The following is a 22,066-nucleotide window of genomic DNA, read 5'->3' as shown; positions in this document are numbered from 1 at the left end:
GCTTTTCTGTCGGCCTCTCGCAGAGCGCCCTCACCCCGATGACCTGGTTCTCCTTAGAGCCCAGCCCCCGCAGAGGCCCCTACGAGGATGAGGGTCCCAGCCCTGCCGGCCATCTCCCACCAGCCTCGCCACCTAAGACTCTTTCAGGTGGGACATTCGCTGGGTCGCCAAAGACCATGCCCCCAGCCCTCCCTGGTCCCGGCCGTGTGGCCTCGTCTGGTTCCTTACGCTCCTGGTCTCTGCATCTGCATCAGGGCTTTGGGACAAGCCGAGCAGTGAGCACCAGGCCCCTGAGCCCGGGGGTCTCATTCCTGCTGCAGCCTCTCAAGGTCCCACGTGGCACCCCCACCCTACTGTACCCCGCAGCGCACAGCTCAGCGCACAGCAGCCGCCCCACAAATGGCCGCTGAGATTCCAGCCCTGCGTGGCCTCTCCCCAACACAGATGACCAATGACCGGGACCAAGGCCCCCAGCCCGAGGCCAAGGCTGCGGGGCTACTCCGTGGCTGTGGGTGGGGTCAGGATTATTCCTGCGCTAACACTCCAGCTGCGGAAATCCCAATTAGTGGCACCCTAATTGTCCCTGAAAAACGAGGGTAATTGCGAGGCACAAACGCGCTGCTGCTATTATTAGCAGAAGTCTGTTTCTGGAGATGTTTACGTGTTTATGGCCCCAGCCTGGGAACACTGGGGGCTGAGCTCAGCCCAACAGAGTCTGCCCCCTGCCCACAGCACCCCCATCCCAGGGAGCCCTGCACAGGGACGGCCGCTGACGGGGCAGGAGCGGGGCCTTGCCCCACAGTCCTGGGAGCCTGGGCAGCATCCCACCACAGATATCTCTTGCACCTGGTCCCCAGACAGGTGAGGCTGAGGCCCCTACACCTGGGGAGACCACGTGTCCTCTGCACCCCCCACAGGAGAACCATGACCTCTCTGCCAGGTCTCCAGGACACACCCTGCTGGGGTGAGGGTCAGCGGGCGGGGGAGGGTTAAGAGGGGCTTACCTTGTCGTCCCCGTCACTCTCACTGTCGCACTGTGGGGGGAGAGAGAGAGAGGGTGAGTCAGCGCCCCACAGCACCCAGCACGGCACCCAGGACACTGGCTGCAGAGCAGGCACCAGAGCGGTGGGAAGGCAGAGGGACAGCAGGAGGCTCTGGCAGCCCCATACCCTGACGGGGGGCCCCAGGCGGCAGGAGCACCCCAGGTCAGAGCTCCATCACAGCTCTGGGGTGTCTGTGGGCCAGCAAGACAGAGGTGAGACAAAGGAGCAGGCCGTGTGAGGTGCACCCACCCCAGAGCAGACACGGGGCCACACTGTGTCCTGCAGCCCCATGCCCGAGCCTGCGGAGCCCAGCCTCGGGTGGCAGGGAGGGCCAGGGGCGGCGGGCAGCTGGACTCCTGGGGAAAACGCGTGCCAGCAGCGAGGACATCTGGGCTGCCCACCCCCTCGCCCCCAAGATGCCCCAGTAGAAGCTACTCGAAGTGTTAGTTCGGCCGGTTAAGGGAAGATTGTGACGATTGCCCAAACCTTTCGTTTCATTTTCAGTAAGCAGAGCTTTAAAAAGAGAAACTGGTTTAGAAACCATGGCAATTTCCCCCTAAAAAACTATGAAGAAATGCCTTCCCAGCGACTGCAATTATGACACGTTCGCGTCAAGTGAGTTCTGTTGCTGAAGACACATGTCTGGGGTACACACATGCTGGGCCCTGCCACGTGTGCGGTGCAGTTCCTGTGCTGGCCTGCACTGGATTAACCCAGGCCATCAGGCACTGTCACACATGGCAGAGGGACACGTGGGCCCAGTCCCACAGCCATGATGAGAGGCCAGATCAGCCCCTCGTCTCAGCTCTGGTGGAGTGGGGTGGCTGAAAGTGGGGGTGGGGAACACAGCAGGAAGGTGAAAGGAGGGGCATGGGAGACGAGGCTGGGGAGCCAAGCGGGCCCCAACACACTGGGACAGGGACAGTCAGGGTGGTGGCTGGCACTTCAGGATGGTCCTGTGCCAGGAGAGAGGGGTGGGGACAGGTCGTGGCCTGTGGGATGTCAGGAACCCGACTGGGTGCACGCGCCTGGCACAGACAGCAGAACTCCTGGTGGAGCTGCCACAGACCCCAATCAGGCCTCTTCCCGCTTACTTAGTGGCTCCAAGCCCTGGGGCGGGGACCTGCACCCCCGTCAAACGGGCACGGGGTCATCCTCGGGTGCACACACCGTCACTCGGGGCACCCAGAACCGCCCCAGGCCCAGGCTCCGATTTCTCCCCAAGGCTCCTGGGCTTCAGTGTCACTGGTGAGAGCTTAATGATCCGACATCAAGGAGGGGTGAGGGGCTCTCCAGGGAGCGCAAGGATCCTATAACTAACCAAAGAGCACACCGTTGTCAGCCAGCACAGGCCGTGTTGCAAATGAATTCACGTTATTAAGTCCTGCTGAATTAATGTTTCACTGCCATAGAGTCGGAATTGAATGAGGCAATTCATCAGGGCAAGGAGGGAAAGGGGGCCGCATCTGTCTCGCAGGAGCTGCCTGCAAGAGACGACCTTCATGGGTCAGGCTGGGCTGGGCGGCCCTGAGGAGTGTCACTCGTGTGTGTGTGTGTGTGTGTGTGTGTGTGTGTGTGTGTGTGTGTGCGGGGTTCCACGTGGGAAGCCCACAGAGGAGAGGGCAGACCCCAGGTCCCAAGGGGATGTGCTGGATACGGCGGGGAGGCCAAGTCCTGGGCTCCGGTGCGAATGCCTGCTCTGAATCTGGGCCGCCACCTACACGCTGTGCAGCCTTGGGCAAGTCCCTTGACCTTTTTGTGCCGCCGTTTATGCTTCTGCAAACCAAAGACAATAGCCTATCTGCAGGATTGCTGCGCAGTTTACCTGAGTAAATACATGGAAAGACTAGGATAGTGCTGCGTATGTTCTCAGCATGATGGTACACCATCACCACCATCACCACCATCGCCACCATCACCATCATCATCATCACCACCACCACCAATATTATCATCTTCAATTAAGCCAAGAACAAGGGGTTTCCCTCTGGAGTGGCTGAATGCCCACGCCTGGGAGTTTTAGGGAGGTACCTCTCCACCTCACTCGTGCTCCTGACAGCTGAGGCTGGAGAAGCGACGCCTCCTCTGCACAGACGAGACCCTGACATCGGCCCTTCCCTGCTCTGCTTTCCCTGAACTCCAACCCCACCAGCATGAGGCACACCCCTCTACTGGCCTGCGGGTGCCCCCTGGCCTGGCCTCGCAGGCACGGTGACTCACAAGGACCACTCGTCCAGGGCCACCGTCTTTGCCGGTCCTTTAGTCAGACCACAGGGTCACAGTCCTGGCTGTGAGTCAGCATCACCTGAGGGACCGCAACCTGCATGCCTGGGGCCAGGTGCCTCCTGAGTGGCTGGGGCGAGGCACTGAACTACCCCAGCAGGCTCAGCTCCGCCCTCTTGCTCAGGGGCCATGTTGGGCACGTACTCCTATGTCCTGTGGGGGCTGGAACGAGGCACCCCACTGGGCACTCAAGACCACTCAGTGATAGGTCAGAGGCAAAGGTGACTCAGGGCTCCATCCCCCAAAGCCCCAAAACTCAGCTCCTCCATGCCCAGAGGTCCCCACGTGTCACCCATGTTAACAGATGTGACATGATGTGGGACTCATGGAACCTCCCAGGCTCAATTGATGGCCTTCCCAGATCCCCAGCCATGGGTGAGCAACAGCCTTGAGGTGTGGCCTAGGAGCCATAAGCTGGATGGGGCTGCAGACAGGCTTGGTTTGGTCTTTTTCTTTCAATTTGTGCCAGCCTTTCAAAATCCGCAGGTTTCTCACGGTCACCCAGTCCTGCATCTTACCAGAACAGGGAGCCCCATGTACAGCGCTGGGCAGCACTCCCGTGGGCTCAGGGGCACCCATCCCTGTCTCTCCCGACACTCCCAGGCCAGAGTGCTCGTCCTTGTCACATGCGGGGGACAGAAGCACATGGAGGGGCTTTGGAGCCAGATCACGGGGTTCCATCCTGCCTCCTCTACTTACAGCCTCAGCTGCTCACTTCACCGGTCTGAGACTCAGCTTCCCCATCTGCAGAGACGGGGGGCGGTGTCCCCTCGGTGGGCTTGGGAGTTAAATGAGTCCATATATGAAGAGCACTCAGAATAGCTGGCGGAGTCACGGTTCCATAAATGTGAGCAACTGTCATCATCATTGTCACCTTCATCACCACCATCATCACTATCACTACCATGAACTTCACCATCACCACCTTCAATGTCAAGGTCGTCATCATTGCCATTATCTCTATTGTCACAATCATCATTGTCACCTTCACCATCCACCTGACCACAGGGCCTGGGCACAGATACCTCTCCCCCAACAGTGCCCTGCCCACCCAGGAGGTCTGAGCTTGGCCCCTGCCCCAGGCCTCTTCCAGGAACCTGGCCTCTCGTGTGGGGAGGGGGTTGCTCATCGCCGTCCATGATGGGAGACGCCCATCAGCACAGTCATTCAGCAGCAGCAGAAACGGGCCTCCTATTCCCTCCGTGTGAACGTTAATTACGGCTTCACAGCAGAGCTCAGAGGATGGCCGCCTGTCTCCCATTCCTCAAACAAAGGCATGAAAAATTCATGAGCTGGGAGACTTGGCCGCTGGGCCCACTGCTCATCAGATGGCCCAGAGATGCCCGTGGTGGGTAAGGGCAGGGCAGGGCAGGGGGAGTCCCTCCTGCCCCCTGGGCCTGCACTCAGCAATGGACATGAAGGGGCCGAGAGGCTGTCCCGGGGATGACTGGGCCCTGCCCTACAGGAAGGCACTGAAACCACCCAGCTCTGCCTCTGTCTCTCCCCAGCTTCCCACTCGGGTGACCCTGCCTCATTTCAGTGGCGGCACACAGCTGGACTGCTCCTCGCCAGCCTGGGACTCGCTCCCAATGGGCACTGTCACCTGCAAAGGCCTCAGCAGCTGGGAACCAATAACACCAGCAGGACCCCTGGCCCGTATGTGCATGGAAAGTGACAGAACATTCTGCTCAGCCCACCTGAGTGTGGGGGCAGGAAGGTGTGAGCTGCCGGAGGTCAGTGTTGATGCCGACGCTGGGCCGCACCCAAGTGGCCTGAGGTGTGCCCACAAGCTTCCCGTGGGCCTGGGGACACCTGGGAATTCCAAGCGCACAGGTCCTCGGTGTGAGCAGCGTTCGCTGGGCGTTTTCTCATGGCTCACATGTGCTCTGTGCACGCATGAGCCCGCTGGCCTGCCATGTGCGTGCATGTCCTGAGACACGCTGAGGCGTGCAGAGGCCTCTCCCACATGAGCACTGGGGCACCCTGCCCAATGGGTGCTCTACCCTGGCATGCCCGGTGTCCCAGTGTATGCCCGTGGCACCTGTGCACTCAGGTGACCTGCCACAGGGCCTCGTATCCCCGCGTAGGCGTGCTGATCGCACCCTCCTGTGGACCCGCAGTGGGTCTGAGCACCCTCCTTGGAGCTGCCCTGGAAGGAGATGGGGGTGAGCCCGCCGGAGCCCCCTGCTCCATCCACAAGGACGCGAGCTATTGCCTTTCTTTCTACTAAGCCTCCATTGGGAGGTAGAACACGGGCAGCCGGGGCCCAGGAGCTCTGGGAGAGTCATTAAAAGGCCGTTTTCATCCAGGATCTGGGCTCTGCCAAGTGGCAGCCCTGGGACTGCAGGGGTGGCAGGAGTGGGGGCGGAAGAGGGGAGCCCCCTAACATCCTACTGGCAAGGGACTCCATGGGGATGGGGCTCACGCTGCCTCTGTTCACGCAGGTGGTTTCTGCATGCTTCCCTCCGTCCCCACCACAGACCCACCTGCTTACGAATGGGGAAACTGAGGCAGAGTGGTTGGGAGCCCACCCAGGACTTAACCCGGCCCATGTGGTCATGCCACATGCCAGCAACTCCTTCATGGAGGCTGAGACTGGACGAAAGCCCCAGTACTGGCCCCCCAAATGGGCTGTGGCCCAGGAAGTCACAGTCAAGCCTGATTAATTATTCACGCATCGGACGTGGGATCCTGAAAACCCCATTCTTATTTACTCAGCTAATTCACTTTTTATGAGGGTTTAGGCTTCAAAGCAAAACCAAAGCACTAATTACCCAATTAACGAGCAATTAAGTTACTACAGCTGATAGCCCGAGCACAGGTGGCCTTGGTGAGGGGACCCACTTAATAGACGCACAGAGCGTCATCACCCGTCACAGGTGGGGCAGTCAGGACGGATGAGCCAAAGTCCGCCCTGGCCAGTCGCCGGCTCGACCCCACAATCCCTCGTGATGCCACAGGTGCAGCCTGTCCTTCTGGGGAGCCCTCCCCGAGCCCCCACTGCCTCTGCCCACCTGAGTGTGGATCCACTGCCCCCCACCCCACCCTGCTCTGTGCCCATCTGCCCCACCATAACTCCTGATGGTACACAGCAGCCACGTCACTGCTCCTGGGCGAACCTGATGTCTCCATGTCCCCACAGGACACCAGGGCCCCAGCTGACCTTGGCTCCCCCAGGGCCACGTGATTGTAATTACACACGCACATGCACATACTGACACAAACATGCTCACACACAGACACTGACACACACACGTGCACAATGACATACACACGTTTGCACATATGCACTGACACACACGCATGCATGTGACAGGCAGGGTCCTGTGTGGGCCTGCACGTGCTGCCCCCTCCCACCCTGACACCCCACACTCTACTCCCTTCTCCTGTTCCCACCTGCCCCTCCTTGTGTGGCCCCGGGAGAGGGGAGTGATGGGTTTTCTTCAATCCTCTGACCTGAGGACCTGGCCCACAGTGACTGCTCAACAAATGTGCGAGGACGACCAAGAGTGGCCACCTTAGGGCCCCGTGCTGGGGGGTCCCCGGCACCCCTTCCCACCCATCCCGGCCCCCCCGAGCTGCAGGGGGACAGGCAGGGACCCTCTGCTCCCGTCTCAGGGTCTTACCAGGACCTCAGTCCATTTCTTCCTCCACACCCGAGGCTGGCGTGTCAGACATCACACCCGCTCTCCCTTTTTCTCATTAGTGGCTCTCCCCGCACAGCCCTTGCTGTGCTGGAATAATTAATGAGCCCATGTCACAGAGTGAATAAAAGATGGCCCCCGGCCCCGCCACATGCACTGACCTTTTACAGAGTCGACTGTATTAATATATTCTCGTGTTGTCAGGCTCAAAGCGCTAACTGCCTTATGAATTATTTATCGACAGAAAAAGTCTTAACCAGAGCAGTGTTAACATTAATTCCTAACCGTGTGTCCCAGCCTGTCCCACATAATTGAATCTCGGCTTCCGACAGGCACGAGGCCCCCGCCCACCCGCATGCCAGCCTGCCCCGCCCTCCAGTTGTGGCTCCTGGCACATGTGACCACGGCCTGGAGGGGTCCCACAGGCTTGTCCAGAGCATCCCTGTCCAGCCTCCAGGGACAGGACCATGGCCTGGTCACCTGACTGCACCTGAGTCCTTTGGTTCATGCTGCCTGGAGGAGCACGGGGTGGGGGTGGGGGGGTGCAGAGATGGGGTGTTTGTTAATTGCCCTGGGCTAAGCTGAGGAGCCAGGGGCCTCTGTGTGGCTGAGCAATGTGTAGTCAGGGTCCAGGCGAAGGCAGGCCCACCTGGGACCACAAGTGACAGGTGAACGCTGAGAACTGGCCGCCCAGGGGGTGTGCTGGCTGTCCCATGTCGTGGGGACCCTGCGGAGGACCCAGCACAGGCAAGAAGTGGCAGCGGCCCCCACGGGGCCTCCGAGTCCACAACATGTGTGGTCCCCGCCAAGCGGACACTGCAGAGGGCCTTGCTGTCCCGGGCTTGGCTTCAAGCTGCCTTGCAGGAGAGCCCCACGGGAGAGGAAGGGATCCTGGCCCTCAGAAACCAGCGCAATAGACACTCCTGTCCTAAGCAGCTGAGATGGGGCAACTCGTTACGCAGCCTGAGTGATCAGCGCAGGATTGAGGGGGATCGGTGGGGGCCGTGTGGCAGTGGGCGTGTGCTAGGGCACCCTCCTGTCAGGGGCTGGGGCCGATCGCCTCCCTTTGGACCTGGGCCAGCCTAGGGCTGTGCTGACCAGGGAATGGGGAGCCTTCCCGGTGAGTGGCTGGAGGAAGGGGCCTCTACAGAGGCCGCGGGAGGGGGTCTGGGGAGGCTTCTCCTGGCAGTCCCTGCAAAGTGACCTGGAGAGACCTGAAACCATGGTCCACCCTAACACCTGACCCCTACTGCCCAGGCCAGCGGCTCCGTACGGTGGGCTGGGGCACGTGCCTGGGCCTCCACCTGCCATGGGCCTGCTCCCAGTTTAAAGTAAAAGGTGGTTGGGAAATGCCAACAGACGTGAGGATTTCTCATGAGCGGATGCTCTCCAGCCCTCGCTAGGCCGACACACCGCATCACCCCAAGGCCTGGACAACCACCATCCAGGGCTCCAGGCCCAGCAGGGGCAGGGTGCCTCCCAGCATCCAGGCCCCTCTCACTAACAGTGCCCAAGCCCCCCACCCAGGGCGGCCCGCCCGGAGGACGCCACCAGATGTGTTTGGGCTGCGGGGACAAACCTTGCCCGGGCCCCCTTCCTTCCCCCCCTAGGTCCCCTGGCACACCTACCTCCCAGCCAGCATGCACCCTCAGTCTCACATCCCCTCTAGCTTATTCCTGGATGTCACCCAACCGCTGGGCACAGGCGTCCTGCAGCAGTCAGCACTCTTTGGAAGCACCTGCTCCTGAATGACCTGCCTTCGTCCACCGTCTTCCCACCAGGGCAGGGACCCTAGGCCTGCTCTGCTGCGTCCCCAGTGGCACCCTCTCCACTGGAGCCGGCAGTCTTCCCCAGGACACCCAGCACCCCCTCTGCCTGGTGTAAACCATTCTGTCCAGACACCACGCATGTCACCTGTTTGTCGTCTGATCTGACCCTTCTCTATCTGGGGGTGCACAGCCATTCACCACCCAGGCCCCCTTCAGGAAGAACCTGCTGCCCAGATGCCAGGGTGCTGCCCGCAGCACCAGCCCGAGGAAGCTGGTGCCAACACCCACTGACCCCCAGCTGTCCAGGAGAGGCGCTGGACAACAGGGACAGGAGCACACAGAGAGGACTTCCATGTCCTACCAACTGGACAAGTGAGGGCCATGGCTGCACCCGGGCTCCTGAGAGGTGGGCCTGGTGAAGGATGGACAGACAGATGGACGAGGGCTGCACGGTATTCCTCTGAAAGGAAGAAGCCAGGCAGGGGCTGGGCTGCGAATCCCACAGGCAAGGACAGCGTGTTCCATGCACACCCCCGTGCTCCGTGCACACGCACCCCCATGCTCCGTGTACACCCCCATGCTCCGTGTACACCCCCGTGCTCCGTGCACACCACCGTGCTCCGTGCACACCCCCGTGCTCCGTGTACACCCCCATGTTCAATGCACACCCCCATGTTCCATGCACACCCCCATGTTCCATGCACACCCCCGTGCTCCATGCACACCCCACCACCACTAAGGATTGTCCTGTGCTCAGAGGTCAGGAGGAGATCGCAGCTCCTGACTCAGGGGAGAGGCTTGTGGGGTTTTATTGCTTTTGTACAAATTATGGCCACACGGAAGTGGCCCGAGGAGCGAGGTAATGAATGTCATAAACCTGCCTCGTAAAGACGAGCCTGCACTGCAATGCTGCGGCGTGGGGCAGGCTGGCGAGGCCCACATTGGTGGTGCAGGCAGATGGGGCTGCTGGGCCTGCGGCCTGGGCTGCTCCTGAGGTGGGCATGGGGGCAGGCGGGACACCTCCCAACCAGCGGGTCAGAGAGTGAAGCGTGTCCACCCCTCCACACACAGCACGCCTTGATCCACGGGCTGTGCCCCAAGTCTGAGGAGAGGCCGGGTCAGGACGGGTAAGGGGCCCGCCCAGTAGCCAGTCTGCTTCTCAGGGCTCACAAAGTGCTGACGCCCCGCCTTTGAACCTGGGCGGGTCTCGTGACAACCCCAGCTTGAAGCCGCGTCAGGCCCTGGGGCCTAGGCCACAACACCTACTGTTCCCTCCTGGCACTTGCTCTCAGGACGCTGGAACCCACCTCTGTACTGCGAGGAAGCCCAAGCAGCCCACAAAGGGACCCACGGAGAGGCCGTCAGAGAACTGAGGTCGCAACCACAAGCAGGTGTCCCACCCTGAGCTGGCCGCTCCTCACCTGCACTGCCCGTCCCCACTCCTGTGGACCCTCCCACCTCAGGGCGGAGCACTGGCAGCTCCGAGTCACCAGCGTGGCCCCAGAGGCCATGCCTGTCTCCCCGCCTTTTCTCCCTGTACTTATTTGCTTCATTAGGCCGTGAGCTCTGCGGGCAGGAACGCGAGCCCTTGGTCCTTCCCAGCACAGTGCCAGGCACAGAGCACACACTCGCCGAGTACTTGCTGAAGGGAGGCGGCAGTGAGAAACGCAGCTTTCTGTCACACCTCAATCTCCAGGCTGAGAGCCATACCTGACCGAGGGAAGGGGAGGAGGCCTAACAGTGAGGGGCTGGTGGGGCAGATGGGGTGTGGGGTGGGGCTAGGTGGAGGGAAAGCCAGGCTTCCTCCTGGTGGTGACAAGGGGTCTGAGGAGGAAGGTCCCGGGACAGGGGAGGGCCTCGGGACACCGGAGCACGTCCAGAGTGGGGCTGGCCTGCTCAGCACAGCGCCGAGCACGGGCCCCTCCTAGGGTGGGTGCCTCGGTGCCCTCACATTGAGGCTGTAGGGTCACGACTGGTCCAATGCCCACCTTGGAGTGTGGCTGTGAGGGCGGGAACAGCTAAGGTACCAGCTGAGAGCTGCCCGGGTCATCACAGGTCAGTCCCAGGAGAGCTGCTCAGATGTCACCACACCACCGTTTCACCGCATCAGGGCTGCTGCCCTGCCTCCACTCCATCCCTGTCCCCCACTGCCTCGGGGGTCACGGCCCCCTTTCAGAACACTCCGATGGCCTTGGGGTGGGGGTGGGGGTGAGAACTGGCCTCCCGCATGGCAGGCGGCTATATCCTCTTCTCTTTAATAAGGGAAACCCCCAAGCCCCCTGTGTCAGCGGGAGACGGATCGTCATGTCCTTGGTTACAAGCAGCCAAATTAAGAAAATTACTTTCTAACTGGTTTCATGGTGCTAATGAACGTCTGATGGCGAGCCAGGGAGGCCGCACCAAGCATCTGGGACACAGGCCGAGTGTCTGGGACAGAGGCTGGAGAGGACGGGCAAGTGACTAGGGATTTGCTGGGGCTCAATCTCAGCAACTTAAAGCCCTTTAAGTGCCGTCCATAAACCAGGTCAGATGGCACGTGCCCCTCTCCACCTAGTGTGGGGACGCTGTTGGGGAGAGGTGGGGGCAGCGCCACCGTGCTGGGCCTGGGCTCCCACACAGACAGGACAGGTGCCCTCTACCTGGGCACATGTGCACAGCCACACGTGATGCCACGTGGCCATGTGTCTCACACACAAACAACATGGTACACCTGCAGACCCTGTCACACACGTACAGATGCACCCATGCCACCCCAGACACTAACATGCAGATACAAGCATGTGGCACGCATGCACCCGCTCGCGCATACATGCACATTTGCTACACCCACAGACATATGCGGGCATGAGGCCCGACCCAGAGAGAAACATGTAACACCCCAGGTGCAGGCATCCACAGCTCTGCCAGGGCCACAGGGACACACACATGCGACCGACACTCAGCACACGCTCCCTTGCACAGACAGCCACACACGGCTGCACACAGGGCACACTCGCGTGTCCCAGGACGCCATGGTGAGGTCCTGATCTGCAGGCAGGGTCGTGGCCGCCCTCTGCCCACCCAGCTGACCGCTGCCTGCCACACACAGCCCTGTGGGGACCAGTGTGCTGAGCTCACTGTCCTCTCCGGTCCTCAGCTGGGACACCTACCTGCCCCCAGCCCTCAGGGAGGACGGCCTCCACCTGGCCTCTGATTCTGAGAGCACCAGGTTCCTGCCTGCAACCCCACACCAACTGGACAAGAAAGCCACCAGGGCCAGGCTGACTACCCTGTACCTGCAGTGCCCACCAGCTCACATCAGGGACCAGCGGACACACCTGCTCACACCAGGGCCCACTGCACTCGTTGGCACGCCCAGGGTCTCTGCACACATCGCTGGGGAACCCCCACGGCCTGAGCAGCAGGTGGGGCCACTTCCCTGCCACCATCTGTCACTCCTGAGCAGTGGGGGGTTAAACTGCAAACAGCTGGCACATTAATTACAGGTTCTTCTCCAGGAAACATCAAAGCCGCGTTTCAGGAAAAGACCACAAATGCCACACAGTGATTTGGAAGCAAAGGGGACACCAGTGGCTCTGGCAAGGAGGCTCGGAGCAGAGACCCCAGCTGCCCTGGGGCCTCAGACATGGCAGGAGGCTCCAAATGGGGCGTGCCTGGGCCCGGACCCTCCAGGACCCACACAGGCCCCCCACCCTGCCCACAGGTGGGCGCTCAGCCCCCCACTCCTGGCCACTGTCCCAGCTCTCCCCGACCCCGGCCTGCATCACACAGCGTCTTACCACCAGCCGCCTCCCACCCCGGGTCTGCCTGCACAGCTCCCACTGGAGCCCGGTCCTGGCCCGCCTCCTGGCCAGCGCCACTCAGCCAACACGGTCGGTTCCAGCAGTGGTCAGTGTGTCGGCACTGCCCAGGCCCACGGGAAGAAGCAGCAGCAAGGGCCGCCAACCATGACCGTGAGGACAGACAAACACGCCAGGCTGCTTGAGGAGGGCGGAGTCCTCCCCAGGAAGACACCGCTGAGCTGCCTGGGCAGCTGGGGTGGGGCAGGGCCACCAGGGAGATGAAGGGGTTAATCACACACCCTATGAAAAGCCTCAGTGATTTAGAACCAGGCCACCAGACCCGCCAGGCCCGCCAGGCCGGGGAACACTGGGAACCCTGGAACTCGCAATAAATCAGGGGCTTCAGGATGAGGCGGGCGGAGCCCGGGCCCCCGCCCTCCAAGAGCCTGCACAGCAGTAAATCTGCAGAAATGGCTTTTATGGAGCTCTGGGTTTTATGGTGTCATTAACGTTCCTCCTGATACTTAAGGGGAAATGAAATAAAGTCCTGAGGAGGGGGCAGAGCAGCTCCCCGGGGAGGGGCTGGGGGCAGGGAAGGTGGCCCCACACAGCCGGATGGGAGCTGGGGGCCAGGCCTTATGCCCGTGTCCAGCCTGAGTGCCAGGCCTCTCTGGCTGGCAGAGCTCAGGACTGAGTGGGTGGGGGGCTGAGGAGTCAGGGTGCTGGGGGCAGCTGCTCCAGGCCCAGGACCCCACTCCTAGCAGATGAAGGCGCAGGGCCTGCTATGAGGCCCCAGCCCCAGCCCTGTACCAACCCCCTCCCAGGCTACTGCTATCAGCCAGGACCACCCTGAGAGCTCCAGCCCCAAGGGCAGAGTTCAGGACGGAGGGGTTGAGGGCGGGACGAGCGCGGGAGCTGGACAGCGGGGAGGACGGGAGACTTACGGAGTAGCCTCTGCCTGAGACGGCCTGCGCCGAGCTCTGTGGGAAGGAAGAGAACAGTCAGTACCTGGGGTCTCAGCCCCTGACAGTCACCTGTCCTCTGAGGACCACCCCTGGGCACAGGCAGGCCCACAGACCACTCCCGGGGCCCTCAGCTGGAACTACGGGCTGGAGGTCAGGACTGAAGCCATAGAGGACACCGCCGGGGTCACAGCCCGACAGCCGTGGCTGTGCCTAAGGACCCATACTGAGACCTTACCCCCAGACCCAGGACATGGGGCCCAGCAACACCCCCACAGAGAGGCAGGTGAAGTCTCCACATGCCTCAGGAATAAGCTCAACTCTCAGCCAGCTCCTGGCACCCCTAGAGGGTCCAGTGCTCCGCACGTGGTTCTGCCCACACGTGGCCATGGGATGGAGGGCGCCAACATACCCACGGCGCTGGGCCCTGGCAGATCCCTGTCTGTGCCCGGGCCGGCCCGCCCCTTGCCACCCACCAGTCTCCCAGGGTCCCAGGGACAGGGGCTGGGGGGCGGGCCTTGGGGAGAAAAGGCTTTCAGGAAGAGCCGGACAAGTCATCTCGGGGGGGTCAGGGTGAGCTGTGGCCTGGGGGTCCTGGGAAGTCCCAGACAGGGCCCAACAGGCTCGATGGACCTCTCTTGGCCTCAGATGGGCATTTCAGATCCGAAGGAAGAAAGCAGCCGGTTAGGAGGTAGGTCTCACCGGTGCCTCGTGGATAGGGGTGCTTCACAAGACACCCACAGGGCTGGCGGTGGTCACGAGGGCTGACCCTCAAGGCACAGGCTGGAGGGATGGGGTGCAGGAGAGGACCCAGAGACAGATGATGACAGACAGGACATGGTGACAGGGGGCATGGGGGACCATACTCAAGTCATGGAGGGCAGGCCTATCTGAGGGGTGTGGGGCCCACAGACCAGGGTCCAGAGCACACTGGCCATGGGAACTGTGGGCCAGATGCGAAGATTCTTCCGGATAGTGGGTGACCACAGAGGGGGTCGGGGCCCCTCCCATTGCAGTCTGGGACCCTCCCTTCTGCACAGGGCACCCCTGTCCAGGCCAGGCAGACCCTTGCCAGGTCCCCAGTCAGCTCTTGGGGGTCCCTGTGGGGCAGAGCTCCCCCTGGTGGGGCCCCCATCCCGGGAGGCCCTGGATGAGGTGGATGGGAGTCCTGGCTGCCCGAGCTTGCATCCTTCACGCCCGGCCTCGTGCTGCCCTCAGAACCCTCTGCGTTCACACCGCCAGCAATTAGAGGACTTCGAACTAGGGCGCCCCGCGGCCCCAGACAATTACCAGCCTATTTTCCCATCTTAAGGCAACAGGATCGAGCCGGGCAATTAGGCCTCCTCCTCCCGGTCTCCCGCCTGCCGCTCCCCCAGGCCCCCATTTAAATGATAATGAGGACAACTCATTCAATTCCGTCTCCACCAGGCAGCCACTTCTGCAGCTCCGGGTCAAGAAACAAAGGCCTCTTCTGGGGGCCCCCTCCTCCAGCGGGACCCTTCTGCCTAGGTTTCCCTCCCGGGCCCCCTCCTCCAGGAACTCCCTACCCCTAGGGTCCCTCTCCCCACTTCTAGCCCTTCCTGCGCCTGCTCCATCCCCCCTCCTCCAAGCTCTGGGTCCTGAAACTCCGTGGTGAGGAGTACCCCCTCACACCCTCACCCCCCACCCCCGATTGCTGGCCAAATGCCAAATTCCAGGTCATCCTCACACGGGCTCCAAGACCCCTCCTGCTTCCAAGGACCTGAGCTCAGGGACCTGTCTTCTGAGACACTGAAGGTGTGTCCACAGACTCAGGCTACCTGGGCATCCAGGCTGAGGCCAGCAGACACCCCCCCCCCCCCCCCCGAGCCAACACGCCGGTCCACCAGGGTAGGTGGGAGTGCTTCCGGCACGTTCCCTGCAGTCCCAGGCCCGCTCCAAAGGCCAGTCTGCTCCCAGGGCAGTCCTGCCTCCCAGTCCACATCCCGGCCCCAGGGAGCATCCAGTGTGTGCCTGCCCCCAGCCGGACAGAGGGCCTCAGCCCCACCACAGCCGCCGAGACGGGTTCCTGTCACAACCTAACCCTTGGTCCCCATCTAAATGGGGTCCTGATTAGTGGGAAAAAATCGTGTTTAATGAGAGCCCATGCTAACTGCAAACACAGAGCCCCACCCGGACTGGGCCCCTGAGCGAGCAAGCGAGCGAGCGAGCGGCTGGCTGTGTCTGTGGCAGGTCGGGGGGTGGGGGCGAGAGCGCCAGGGGTACTCACGTCACTGAGCTGGTCCCGGGAGCTGCTCCGCCGGGAGCTGGTGGCTTCGCGGAAGCTGTCGTCCTCGCTGTTGCGGTCGCCCCCTATGGACACTGCAACCTTCATCTGGGGACAGGGAGAGGCGGGCTCAGCAAGCACAGACCTGACCTTTCCACACCGCTAGCCGCTGTGGGATGCGAGGGGCACAGCCAGGGTCAGGCCCCCAGCCCCACCCGACCAGGGCTGAACGGGGGAGAGGCAGAGAGGCAGGGGGCGGAGCACTGCCGCTGCCGAGCCATTCACGGCCCAGACAGGGGGTGCACAGGAGAGCAGCTCACGCACTAGGACAGGAAACTGCTGCTAGCTCTGTCCTTTCCTCCAGCCACCGGGTGACTTTTTGGGCTCCCCAATGGGCCGCCCGCCCCATCTGCTACACCGAGCCAGTTGATGGTCCCCAGGCCTCCAGGACAGGCCAGTGGCAACGCCTCCCCCCTCCCTGCAGGCGCATACTCCCAGGCTCCCATCAGTCCTCCCCACAATCCCAGGGCGGGCAGTCAGGGCTGCCAGGGCTGCCAGGGCTGCAGGGCTAGGCGTGGACTGCCACCATGCTGTGTGACCTGGAGCCATCACTCAACCTCTCTGTGCCTCAGTTCTGTCATCTGCAGTCCCCCACAGGGCCAGCGTTTCTTAGGCCTGGCTACACTGTGGCCAGCTGGCAGCTCTTGGCTCCTCGCACAGAAGCCCCACTACACACTCTGTGCCCACCTCACAGAGGAGGGAAAGAGGTCACGGAGGTTAAGTGTCAATGTGGGACCCAGAATTCTATTCATGTTTCTCTTTTTACTTGGAAATAACTTCTCAACTCACAAAGCTGCAGAGATGTGACGCACATCACGGCCCCCGACCCTGACTCTCCCACATCCAGGGAGTCACCACCACCCCTGAACCACGCTGGCCTCGGGTCCAGTCCCACCGCCCTCCTGGCATCCCCCGTTCCCAGCTTTGTCTCCTACCACAGTGACGTCTGGGCACACAGATGTCCACCCCTCCCTGTCAGTCTCAGGTTGGAACAGACCAGCACACCGCCTGACGCCCGGTGACCCCCTTCCACATGCTGCCAACGTCCCTGAAGAACAGCAGGGGGACCCTGCAGGATGTGGAAGGGCCTCTCCTCTCCATCCTCCAGGCCTCCCAACCTAGCGCCCACGTTCTTATAGCCCAGAGGGCTCAGAGCCTGCCCCGGTCCCCCATGTCCAGCCACTGTGTCACGAGCACCCTCCAGAACTAGACACCCTGAGTGGGGTCAAAGGTCGGGATGGGTTGGCAAGGTCACTGGTTATGCTCCAGGATACGGGATCCTGAGTCCCTGGGAAACCCCTCATGGCTTGAGCCCCTCCTGCAGACCCCACGTCATGCTCAGCCAGAAGCCTTTCACAGCCCCTGCACCCGAGGGTCACCCCAGATCACGATATGAGAGTGCAGGCCCCAAAAGCCACTGGGCCCTGTACTTTGTGGCCAGCAGAGTGTAAATGACAAGACAGTACCAGCATCAACCCACAGCCCAGGGGCCTGTCTGCAAAGGCCCACGTAAGAACAAGGCCCAGGCGGGCCGATTGTGTTGGTTAGGACTTGGCTTGGGACGCCAGCTCTGAGCAGCAGGAGGGTCGGATCCCACATATGAGGGCCAGTGACACTGCCCCCTACAGCTAAGATGCTGAACAACAGCTCAACCTGGAGCTGGGCTGCAGTGAGCCGCCGGCATGGGCGTGGGCTGCAGCCCGTTGCAGTGGGGCTGCTGTGAGCTACTGTGAGCGGCTGGCAGCAGGCATGAGCTTCCTTGAGCCGCCGTGAGCAGCCACCAATGGCCAGCAAGCAACTGCCTCATCCAGGGAGAGCACAATGATAATACCAACATGGGCCAGTGAAGCGACGTCCTCCACAACTAGACTGAAGAACAAAAGGACAGCAACTTGTCTGTTCCCCTTCCCCGATTCCCCAACGCTGTTCCCCTCGCCCAATTCCCCAACAAAATTTTCAAAAAAAATAAAAAAGAACAAGGCCTCCCTCGCAGCCCCAGTCCGGACATGCTAGGAACGCTGGTCATCTAATTTCTGTCTCTAAGCCAGGACCCATACAATACAGCCCAAGCTGGAGTCTGGCTGTCCTGTGGCTCTACCTGCTTCCTAGCTGCTCAGAGTGCTGGGGCCAGAATATGCCAGAAGGCAGGGAAGCCTCGCCTGTTTCCAGTTGGAACAGGAGACAGATCAGAGTCCCTTCAAGTCCATGTCCACAGCCAGAGGCTGCCCTGGTTGCACTGAAGGGAACCATTGTGCCTGTTCACTGACCCACCCACCCACCCATCCATCCACCATCCATCCCCCATCCTCCATCCACCCACCATCCATCCTCCATCCACCCACCATCCATCCATCATCCATCCCCCATCCTCCATCCACCCATCCATCCTCCATCCATCGATCCATCCATCCATCCACCATCCATCCATCCATCCATCCTCCCCCATCCTCCATCCATCCATTCACTGCTCTCCCACCCTCCCATTTCTAACTGAGCGCCCATGAGCTTGCTCTGTTCTGGGCAGTGAAGAAAACAGACACAAGTCCCTGCGCCCCCAAAACCTACAAAAAAGAGGCCATCATGCAGTGAGCAGACAGCACAGGTGCTAAGGAGGGACCATGGCAGAGAAGAGGGACAGGTTCGCCAGGAAGGGCTTCACTGAGAAGCTGACACTTCTGGAAAGCCAGGGGGTCGGTCACGAGGCTACCCGGAAGACCATTGTGCGTGGCGTGGTGGGCTTGCGGGGACGGAGGGCCTGCATGTTCTGCGGTAGAAACACATCGTGCTGACTTCAGGCACCAGGTTTAGCAACCTGCTTGTAAATTTCCTGAACACACAGCCCTCTGCTCTTGCAAGGAGGCACACCACGAGAGCGTGCCCTGAACTGGCAAGCCACTCCGCCTTCAGACTCGGGGATATGTGGAGACATGGCACTGCCTGACTTGGCAGGGTCAGCTCATGGCCTTCAAAGGGTGGAGAGGGGACGCTTCCCTTAGACGGGCATGGTTAGGGCACTGCCGTCAGACCAGCGGGCATAGGGATGTCACCTCAGATTGGGGCGTCCCGGGAGCACCTGGGGTCCTGAGCCTTCCAGTGGCCTGCCACCCATGGCCCTTCCCCGGCTCTGAACATCCCAGGGAGAAGTGTCTGCCTCCTGGGCCGTCAGGCAACATGTGTTTCCACTCTGTGGTCAGACCCACGGGGCAGGGGAGCCATCCAGAGGCCACTGTTCAGAAGGGGTCCAGGAAGCAGGTCCCAGCGGTGCCCCCAGGCTGTGCATGGGGTCTTCCCCCTGTGGGATCGGGAAACACTGGGACAGGGCAAACAAAGAGTCACCAGCACCCCTCACTCCCGGAAGCAAGCAAACTCACTGAGACCCCAGACCCACACCGAGACCCCCACAGACAAGCACTCACAAGGACACACACGGACGTGAAGGTGCATGGAAAGCCACGGCACGCACCCTACCCGCCCTGTGGGCCCCCTCACCCACGCTGCAGCCTGGCCTTTTCTGCCCACATCCAGACACACTGCCCAGCAGCCCCTGCCATCTGCCCTAACACTCTGCATACCCACCACCCTGCCAAGGCCCCCACCTGCCTGCACACGGGGTTCCTGCTACCCTTAGGACCCCATACCCCGTGCAGACAGGGCAGAGGCAATTTCCCTCAGCACACTCAACCGTCACGCCTGCAAACTGTCTCTCTCAGCAAAAGCACGTGCCACCCACAGTGACATGGGATCTGGCAGCCCTGGAGCTGTGCAGTGCACGGCCTGTACAGTCGTACCTGGCAGCCCCGGTGAGTCACACTCACGTCTCATCAGGTTTCACCCTCAGATAAGTGCCATAACACGGAGCCCTCTGGAGCACACGTGAGCTCAGACAGGGCCGCTGTGTGCACGCGCGCACTCCTTGAGCACACACACTCGTGGGGGCTCTGGGCTCTGCCACATGTCTCTCCCCTGCAAGCGCCCTGCCCAGCCCAGGGGTGGGGGCGGCCTGGGAATCCTGAGAAGGGGGATGAGAGCATCCACAGACTCCCTCGGACCAGTCGGGGGACAGGCCTGGGAGGTGGGACTGAGGTAAGCACCCACGAAGCACCAGCAACCGCTCCAGCGAGCTGGGCCACCAGGAACCGTGACAAGGGCCTTTGGGCCAAATCCACGCCACCCCTGTGGAAACCAAGCACAGGCTCCAGGTGCCCCTTCTATGTGCACACACAACACGCACAAACATGCATGTGCACACCCACAGCCGCATGACATGCCACTCCAGCTTTCATGGCTGTTCCTCATAGCTCCCCAGTTTCCTTTCAAGGAACCCCCTCCCCCATGCAAACTGCGCCCCCTGGGGAGCTTTAAAAAGCCTGGGCCTCCCCAGGGGTCAGACTTCCTGCAAGTGGGTATCAGACTTTCCCGAGACCCCCAGGAGACTCTAATGTGCACCCCAAGACTGAGAGGCCCCCACTAAGTAGGACTGCAGTGGACAGCCTGGCTCGCGGCAAACGTCAAGCATGTGGCCCTAACTGGGCTCCGCCAGCTGGACTGGGAAGCTGTGCTCATCCCCACAAGCCCCCGTGTCCCCAGCCCTGGGTCCCTGCTCACGTCATCTGGGTCCCTGGTGTCCCGCGGGTCCTGTGGGCTGAAGCTTCCCATTAACCCAGTGCAAGCGCCTGGCGCCACTCAGTTGCAGGGGACGGTCTATCCATCCAAAGCCCTCACTGTGTAGGGCTCCAGGCCCAGCCATGCAGGGGGTGCCCTCCCCCCAAGGCCTCCCTACCCGGGGCCCCTCTCTCAATTCCCCGGGCTGTAACCCACAGCTCTGCCCAGGAAGCCCCTGTGTGACCCCAGGCCCGGCTGTCTCCCTGGACCCCCGACTACTTGGTCTTCCCGCCGGTAACAAGCACCCACTTCTGCGGGGCTCAGTGGGGCCTTTCAACCCCTTAGAGTCTGCCACCCCTCCATCTTTCCTCCACAGCAAGAGACAGCAGTGGACAGTCACACACGTTACGTGTCTTGTCCACGGAGCCCTACACCTGTGCGGGCAGAGGCCTGTGCTTCGGGGGACTCAGTCCTCAGCAGGACTAGCGCAGGCCAGCCCAGGGAGGGGCCCCGGAGACAGTGCAGGACCCACGTGGGGCGGGGGCGGGAGCAAGCGGACCCCGGCCTCCTCCCCGCACCTGGCTGCCAGCGCAGCCGTGTGCTCCAGGCGGCCTCTGCTGGCGAGTGTGCATGGCAGCCACTCTGACAAGGGGGCTCACGGGAGGACCCTCGGCTGGGTCGGGGAGACCCGGGTGCCCCCACTGCTTTGGGCGGGCTGACACCCACTCAGGTTACGCATGCGCCCAGCTTCTTCCAGAAGCACTTCTGGCGCGACCCCCACTCCTCTGCCCACCAGGCTGAACGCAGGACCCTTCAGACTCCCGTGGCCCCAAGCATCCCTCTGAAAATGGCATGGGACTGCTGGTTGGCTCATCTGTCTCCCTGCATTAGATTACGAGTGCCCAGTAGGCAGAGGCTGTCCTCATGTTCTTGGCACCTTGAGGTGGGGCTCAGGCATTGTGGGGATGACCAAGTGTCCCCACAGCCAGTACAATGTGGGGAGCAAGCTGCTGCCCTCTGAGGCCGCCACCCCTCTAAGAAACCCATGGCCAGCAGGTTCTGGGGGCACAAGTGTGGTCCCCCCCCCTTGCTGGGGGATGGGGACAGCGCTGTCATGCCCCCCAGAACTGTATCAGAGTAGACCCGGAGAGGGGGGTGTCACCAGAGTGGGGCCCCTGGACTCTGTCGTGTCCCTTCCATCACGTTTCGGCTGGGCCGTTCTAGCGGAGCCACTTGGCCTATGGCTGCCCCAATCTGTCCACAGGACTGACGACCTGAATCAAGCCACCAGCACCTCCCTCCAGCACAGCCTCCCAGTTGTCCCCACGGCTGCCCAGTTCACCTCCAGCATGAGTTTTAAAACAACATAAGTCAGCTAGTGTCACTGCACTGCTTAAAACTCCCCAGTGGTCCCTTTGCAGGAGTGACAGCCACCCTGCGATGGGTCCCAGGGTCCCGCCCTGAGCCCTCTCGCACACACAGGCACACGCCCCCTTCCCTGTGTCCCCTAACCTAAAGGAGACCCCCTCCCTTCCCAGGCAGGCCTGCTGTCCCCTCAATTCCCCTCACATTTCGAGCCTGTTTGGAATTTAAGCTCCGTGCAGGCAGGGACTATTCACGGCTGCATCCCCAGGCCAGTCGGGTGCCTGCCACACAGGCCTGGGGGCACTCCCCCA

General features: G+C 61.7%; 1 protein-coding gene across 1 annotated transcript in view; it reads right to left on the bottom strand.

Annotated features, from left to right (window-relative positions):
• Positions 1 to 22,066, bottom strand: part of FBRSL1 (fibrosin like 1) — an 83,241-nt gene that overhangs the window by 40,161 nt on the left and 21,014 nt on the right. The window contains exons 3-5 of the mRNA XM_019631962.1: positions 15,732 to 15,836; positions 13,466 to 13,501; positions 1,005 to 1,034 (exon numbers count right to left, since the gene is read on the bottom strand). Of these exons, the coding sequence (XP_019487507.1) occupies positions 1,005 to 1,034; positions 13,466 to 13,501; positions 15,732 to 15,836 (171 nt within the window). The remainder of the gene's footprint in view (positions 1 to 1,004; positions 1,035 to 13,465; positions 13,502 to 15,731; positions 15,837 to 22,066) is intronic.

The sequence above is a fragment of the Hipposideros armiger genome, unplaced genomic scaffold, assembly GCF_001890085.2.
Source record: "Hipposideros armiger isolate ML-2016 unplaced genomic scaffold, ASM189008v1 scaffold_1055, whole genome shotgun sequence".
In the NCBI taxonomy this organism is placed as follows: Eukaryota; Metazoa; Chordata; class Mammalia; order Chiroptera; family Hipposideridae; genus Hipposideros; species Hipposideros armiger.
This window is presented reverse-complemented; position numbering and strand designations above follow the sequence as displayed.